At 48.8% G+C, this 7787-nt stretch overlaps 1 protein-coding gene across 10 annotated transcripts in view; it reads left to right on the top strand.

Moving 5' to 3' along the window:
* SPECC1 (sperm antigen with calponin homology and coiled-coil domains 1) overlaps positions 1–7787 on the top strand; it is a 229979-nt gene that overhangs the window by 179633 nt on the left and 42559 nt on the right. For 9 of the 10 annotated variants that reach the window (XM_014542865.1, XM_014542863.1, XM_014542864.1 and 6 more), the window contains exons 10-11: positions 1062–1143; positions 5156–5312. In XM_014542865.1, the coding sequence (XP_014398351.1) occupies positions 1062–1143; positions 5156–5312 (239 nt within the window). Of the gene's footprint in view, positions 1–1061; positions 1144–5155; positions 5313–7787 lie in introns of those variants that run through there. The other variant, XM_014542871.1, reaches the window with a different exon arrangement.

Below are 7787 nucleotides of genomic sequence, written 5' to 3' on the forward strand. Positions count from 1 at the left end.
ATATCATGTTTTTGTTGTTTTCATATCATGTTTTTGTCGTTTTTATATCATGCCTCTGTTATTGTTATATCCTTTTGTTACTGTTTATTTATTAATAAATTTATATATTATTTTCATATACATTTTACTAATTTCCTTTCATCTCTCACACTTCTATTATAGAGAAAGGGCAAATAGCAATATTAAAATATTTCCGCTAATTAATTCCCTTTTTAAAAAAAAATATTTTATTGATTTTTTTACAGAGAGGAAGGGAGAGGGATAGAGAGTTAGAAACATTGATGAGAGAGAAACATGGATCAGCTGCCTCCTGCACACTCCCCACTGGGGATGTGCCTGCAACCAAGGTACATGCCCTTGACCGGAATCGAACCTGGGACCCTTGAGTCTGCAGGCCGATGCTCTATCCACTGAGCCAAACCAGTTAGGGCAATTAATTCCCTTTTAATGTGCACGAATTTTGTGCACCGGATTACTAATCTTTTCATATATCTGTTAGCCATTAAGAAACAGTGTTTTTACACATATCCTTGAATATGCATAGAATATTCCAGGAAGATATTCACAAAGCTGATTAATAATATTTACAACTGCCCAGTCAGTGTGGCTCAGTGTTTGAGCATCGACCCATGAATCAAGAAGTCACAGTTGGATTCCCTGTCAGGGCACATGCCCGGGTTGCAGGCTCGATCCCTAGTGTGGGGTGTGCAGGAGTCAGCCAATCAGTGATTCTCATCATTGATATTTCCCTCACTCCATCTTCTTTCCTCTCTCTAAAATCAATAAAAAACTTTTTAAAAAATTAAATAAAATAATGATTACCCCCAGGGAGAGGAACAGGAAAGGCAGACTTCCCTTTAGCTACGTGTCTTCTCTGGACCTTTTGAGGATCATGCCAAGTGCATTTATTGTCTTTTCACACTAATACGTTGTTGTAAAAGCTCCTCTGGTGACTCTGATGAGCTTGAGAACCTGTGTACATACATGTGTGCACACACCTGGCCTGAGCTGGTCCTGATGTCACAAGTTCACCTGTGCTGCTGTGCCCTTTGGTTTTGTAGAGGCACTCAACCTACAGCGGCGTTCGCCCAGCCAGCAAAGGAGTGGCCCAGCGCTTGGACCTTCCCGACCTTCCCCTCTCAGGTAAATCATCTTCAGCGTGATCACTTACTTTTTTGTGGGGTTCCCTTTTCTTAGCATGAACCAAGCTTAGAAAAATAGTCCGTGGCGTTTATTCCAGACGATTTCAAGCTCTCAGTGTGTGTGATGAGGGGTGAGAGCCTGCTTCCTGCGCGGTGCCCTTCTCCCTGTCAGGGCTCCGGAGCAGCGTCCGGCTGTGGGAGCTGTGTGTGTGTGTGTGTGTGTGAGTGTGTGTGTTTGTTTGTTTTATACTGAATCTCAGGAAAATAAAAAAAGTATTTTAAGAAAAAACTTAGATCTGATTCTGACAGTCTATTGCTTCCATAATTTCTAAAATATGACTTTTGAGATATTTTTGTCTTTGAGAATAATCCTCATCCACGTATTGTTGAAAGTCACATCTTAACAAGGAAGTGCTGGTTGTAGCTGTAGTCCTCAGTGTCACATGTTCACTCCTGCTATGCCTCCCCCGCTGAAAGCCACGCAGAGTTACGGGGCACTCGGTTACAGGGCACTCGGTTACGGGGCACTTGGTACAGGGCACTCGGTTACGGGGCACACGCTTACGGGGCACTGGGTACAGGGCACTCGGTTACGGGGCACACACTTACGGGGCACTCGGTTACGGGGCACACGGTTACGGGGCACTTGGTTACGGGGCACACGGTTATGGGGCACACAGTTATGGGGCACTCGGTAATGGGGCACTCGGTTACGGGGCACACGGTTACGGGGCACTTGGTACAGGGCACTCGGTTACGGGGCACTCGGTTACGGGGCACTTGGTACAGGGCACTCAGTTACGGGGCACTCGGTTACGGGGCACACGCTTACAGGGCACTCGGTTACGGGGCACTCAGTTACGGGGCACTCGGTACAGGGCACTCAGTTACGGGGCACTCGGTTACAGGGCACACGCTTACGGGGCACTCGGTACAGGGCACTCGTGTGTGTGTGTGTGAGTGTGTGTGTTTGTTTGTTTTATACTGAATCTCAGGAAAATAAAAAAAGTATTTTAAGAAAAAACTTAGATCTGATTCTGACAGTCTATTGCTTCCATAATTTCTAAAATATGACTTTTGAGATATTTTTGTCTTTGAGAATAATCCTCATCCATGTATTGTTGAAAGTCACATCTTGACAAGGAAGTGCTGGTTGTAGCTGTAGTCCTCAGTGTCACATGTTCACTCCTGCTATGCCTCCCCCGCTGAAAGCCACACAGAGTTACGGGGCACTCGGTTACGGGGCACACGCTTACGGGGAACACGGTTATGGGGCACTCGGTAGAGGGCATTCGGTTACGGGGCACTCGGTTACGGGGCACTCAGTTACGGGGCACACGGTTACGGGGCACTCAGTTACGGGGCACTCAGTTACGGGGCACACGCTTACGGGGCACTCGGTTACGGGGCACACGCTTACGGGGCACTCGGTTACGGGGCACACGCTTACGGGGCACTCGGTTACGGGGCACACGCTTACGGGGCACTCGGTTACGGGGCACACGCTTACGGGGCACACGGTTACGGGGCACACGCTTACGGGGCACACGGTTACGGGGCACTCGGTTATGGGGCACACGTTTACGGGGCACACGCTTACGGGGCACTCGGTTACGGGGCACACGCTTATGAGGCACTCGGTTACAGGGGACCCAGGAGTGGGACTGCTGGGTTTGAGCCTGGCACTGCCACCTGCAGCCTGGCTGTGGCCATGTTATGCCACCTCTGTGCTGTGCTCCCTCCTCTCCAAAGTACAGAGAATGCTGTCTGCCCAGTAGACGGCTGCAAGGGTTGAGTGGACTTGGCCCCGGGGCCTAGTGCTGCAGCATGGTCGCTCTTGTCACCGGGCCCACTGTCTCTGCACATCGGCTCACCTGCAGGACAGAGACCGTAGCAGCATGTGAAGGCTGTCCAGACTGCACACCTGAGCCATTTATCTCTGTGTCTGCGTGGTCACTGTTATGAGGAAGCAAAAATGACAAGAACACTAACTGGCTATTTACTAGTGCCTGTCGGAAGGAGAGAAAGCCAAATATCGGATCGCATAGGTAGAAGTCCTTTGCTCCTAAGTTAAGATAGAACTTCTGTAACATGGTGTGAATAAAAGCACATTCCTACTGCACTTCTTTTGGATCATGGTCACACATGGACAGATTTAATTCTGAAAATAGTTGTTTCTATGAGATAAGTTTTACTCTTTGTAAATTCTTTTACCTTACTACCTTATTTTTTCCCTTCTGAGTTCTGTTTTCTTGTTCACGGAATTAAGGATTTTAGACTGAGATAAATACTGACATCGAGAATTTCAGGTTACCTGGGCCTGTGCGCTGCAGCTGACATGTGAGAGACCCAGCCCTATGAAGATAGGGCCACACTGATTTTACACGGCTGCAGGACCAGGATGCGAGTTTTCCTCATCTTCTCCCCCAGTGTGGCCTTTCGGTCATGAGGCTGGTGATTGCTCTGATTCACAGCTTCATAAAGGAATGATAAAGGCTTACAAAGGATTTCGCTTCATAGTAATGATGCCAGGAAGAAGGAAATGGTGACCAAGGACCAGTGGGTAGTCCAAGGTTGGCAGAGTGAGGAAAACAGAGAAGGGGTGAGTGAGGCCCAGAGCAGGTTGCTATTCCTGTGCCAACCGAGTGTCCCTCTGAGGAATGGAGGGAGGTCAAAGCAGAGCACTGGGCGCCTGCCGGCCTGCCGTTTGCACGCGCTGAGTGGTGTGACGGGAGCAGCTTGCCTGCAGGCACAGTGCTGGGCGTCATAGGCACGTGTGGCTTTGACTGTGGTAAATACCTATGACATAGTATTTATTATCTTAACCATTTCAAGTGTAGTAGGTGAGCTTTTGGTCACAATATTTGTGTCTTTTCCGTTCTTCCAGCTTTAAAATTCCCATTTGTGTAGAGAAAGCCTTCTAATTGACCAGGTAAATGCTGACGCTGAGACCACAGCAGCCATTGCCTCCGAGTGACTAGTTCGTTGGCAACGCCCCGCTCCCCACCTGGCACTGTCTGCCCCACCTGGCACTGTCTGCCCCACCTGGCACTGTCTGCCGGGTGCTTCTGTTTACTATCCGAGAAGGATTACATGTGAAAATTGCTTGCTTTCAGGCTGGACAACACCGAGTCATCAGAAACTGTAGAAATGGGATTAATGTGTGTTTTTGTTGTTTTCTTTAGTGGTGTAAACACTGTTTTCCCTGCTCTTCCAGCTCCCCATAATTGGTGGCTGTTAGGTGTACGAATAGTATTTTCTTCCACGACTATTTAAGGTGCCCGAGGAGGTGACTGAGGGCTCGCCTGTGGCACTGAGCAGGTTGCTTCATTCTCTGAGCTCCCCTTTCCTTTGTAAATACAAACTAGACAGCCCAGAATGTTCTCCGCCCGATGCCTTGGGGCCCATTAAGAAATGTCAGCTGGAATCAGCCTGCTTTGTTACCTGTTTTGACGCAGACAAATGTGACAGCAGAGAGGAGCCTGAAAAGACTTCCTTTTGCTTCTTTTTAGAAAGTCAGGCTTTTTCTCCTGTAAAATAATTGTCGTTCTTGGTTCCCAGTTCTGTCTGCTGCCACCTGTGACCTGATGGTCCCTTAGGCACCTTCCTACCAGCCCCCTCTCAGATGCCCATCAGTGAAAGCCGAGTACCGGCCGCAAGGACAGAGCTGGCTCCGTGGGCATTGACCTGTGCAGTGGCACAGGCTCTTAATAAGGGCGCAGGTCCAGCGCTCTGGTGCGTCTTGAAATTCTGAATGATTTCTAAAATGGGGATAATTTGGCATTAGTCCCTTTGAATTATATAGTCATCCCTGCCTGAGCAGTCCTTTCCAGAAAATATCACTTCCCTATTTGCATTTTTATTGCTTATCCAGAAACTATATCTGTTATCTATTCGTATTGGGAATAAAATGAGAATTGTACTGTACAAACTCAGGTACCACGTTTTAAAAAGTGCGATGACCAGTCAGACCCTGTCCTTCGGGAGTAGTGATCGTGTTGTTGTGCACACAGGTCTTCTAAAGGGAAGAGCTGACGACCTGAAGCCGGACCCTTACCTCCGCAAGAGCCCCTCCCTGGAGTCGCTGAGCAGACCCCCGGCCCTGGGCTTCGGAAGCACGAGGCTGCTGAGCACGTCCACCGGGGGCTTGAGGCCACACAGCAAACTCAGGTACCACGTTATAAACTGAGAAATCAGACAGACAGTGGGCCGATGCCCTTGGGTCTTCCTTCGTTTATGCCTTTTGTTACAGAATTTACCAGGCAACCAAAAAATACACAGGAGTACCCGGAGATACAGGAAAACCCCATTTATATCCAGATGTACTAGTACCGTGACTCAGGGGAGCCTGTTTCCAAATTTTGAGCAAACTGATATGGAGGAAGTTTTCTCTTTATACCCTTTGGCTTCTTTGTCCCCAAATAAGGATCAGACTTCCGGACCTTTCCGGGCTTTGCAAAAAGCCCCATGTGTTGGGATGGCGCCAGCACTGATAACCCCCTCCGGGGGTTGCGTATGGTTCATGGTTTATGGCCTCTGTAAAATCTAAGTATTTAGGTAAATAGGTCTTGCAAGACCAGATAATTAGGGAAGGGGCAGTGACTAGATTATAGGCTAACAGGAATGTGCATTAAGGATATTGATTAACTAGGTACAGAGTCAGGCTGCTAGCTCCCTCCCCCCCAAAAATGTCTTATTTTCCTCATCATTCCCTGCCCCCCTTGATCCTCAAGCTGATTTTCAGCCTTGGGGATTCAATAGAAGACTCAAAGCTAGGGAGTAGGGTGTTCAGCAACTTGAGTTTTTTTCATTTTTATTGCCCAAGGGATTGTGATGGCAGTCCAGAGATCTGGTCTGGAGTAACATCCGAGGCTTCAGGGCTTATTGATTCTCTCTATTAGCTGTTCTAAAACCTGTTGGCTTTCTTAGAGGAAGGGAGAGGGAGTCTATACAGGTTTCTTCATTTTCGGCTTCAGAGCAGTTGGAGTGGTGAGAAGCACGTCATTCCTCATCACTTATGGTCACTGTACTTCTACACATATTTCCTGGATGAAAACAGTTAAGACCCAGTGCCTGCCTTCAGCAAGGGAGAGGCTCTGCACGATAGATGCAGAGTGACGTGAGGGCTGTGGGGCAAGGAGCTAGCTGGTGCTCGGTGCTGCTGTTGGACCAGGAAGTCGGGGAGAGGAAGCAGTAGTTCTGCCGGCGCCTGCAGGGGTCCACGCTCTGGCACGAGCCGGATGTGGTGTTAGTCAGTGAGACTGGACCGCGGGCTGCAGTGGTTGGGGAGTCTGGCGCGTGTGTGGTAGACTTCCTGCCAGTATGGGCTGGGAGGTGGGTCCTTAGGACGTCACACCAGGAAAGGCTGGTGGGAGCCACAGTGCAAATGCCAATGTCAGATGCTGGCACTCGTTTTGGTAAAGCAGTGGGAGCCACCAAGTGTGTGGAGGTCTGGTTTTGATGTGTGTTGTGGTAGTAGGACAGTAAACAGTGGCTGCAAGAAATGGGAGGGGTATTGCTAAGGCTGTTTAGAGGGTGCTTCACCGGGAGGTGAGGGCTGGAGTGGGCGATGGAGTGGGCAGAGACCGCCGGGTGGGCACAAAAGGCTGTCTTTGCTTTCACAAATCTGCCACCGCCTCCCCTCCGTCATGTCCTGCTTCTCCGCGTGGAGTCAGCCTCTGGAACACTGGGTGCTTCCTGTGCAGCTGTGTCAGACACCTCCACGTGGGTTCACATTCCACCCGTCTCCGGTTCTCCTCAAGCTAGCCTCCCCCACCCCCCATGTGCAGAATGTCCCTGCCCCTCACTCAGCAAAGCCTGTTCTTCCTCTGCCTTTGCAGCTTGATGCAGGCACTTCTGATGCCGCCAAGGTTCCAGCCGCAGAGTCTGCCTTGTGGCCTTGAACTCCTGAGCACCTCTCCTTCCAGGGCAATCTGTGCATGAGGTTTCACTAACCACCTGGCGGCATCAGCACCCCTTTTCTTTGCCTGAGGCATCTCCCACTCATTTGGGTGTTTAACTGTGCATAGCAGCATGCCTTCGCCCTTATTAGGACTGTAATTTAGTGGATCTTAAATTCTTTGTGTTACATTTTTATGTCATTCTCAACTTCTTGTGTTGTGGTACACCCATAGCATTTCACTCAATAAATAGGTAGATATTAAAAATAGGTAGATAGCTCGGCTGGTATGGATCAATGGTTGAGAGTCGACCTATGAACCAGGAGGTCACAATTCAATTCCTGGTCAGGGTACATGCCCAGGTTTTGGGCTCGATCCCCAGTAGGGGACATGCAGGAGGCAGCCAATCAATGATTCTCTCTCATCATTGATGTTTCTATTTCTCTCTCCCTCTCCCTTCCTCTCTGAAATCAATAATTAAAAAAAAATTATAAAAATCAAACAAACAAAAGAATAGGTAGGTAGATGAGTATACAGAATTGGCTATCTTAGGAGTAATGGCTTTTTAACAGACATTGCAACCACCATCTACACTAATAAAAGAGAAACATGGTAATTGGCGTACAACCGCTACCCTTTTCATTGGCTAATCAGTGAGTATATGCAAATTAACTGTCAGCCAAGATGGCGGCCGGCAGCCAGGCACTGAAGCGAGCAGGGAGGCTTGCTTGCTGCAGACTCCAAC

Source organism: Myotis brandtii, unplaced genomic scaffold (genome assembly GCF_000412655.1).
Source record: "Myotis brandtii unplaced genomic scaffold, ASM41265v1 scaffold314, whole genome shotgun sequence".
Classification (NCBI taxonomy): Eukaryota; Metazoa; Chordata; class Mammalia; order Chiroptera; family Vespertilionidae; genus Myotis; species Myotis brandtii.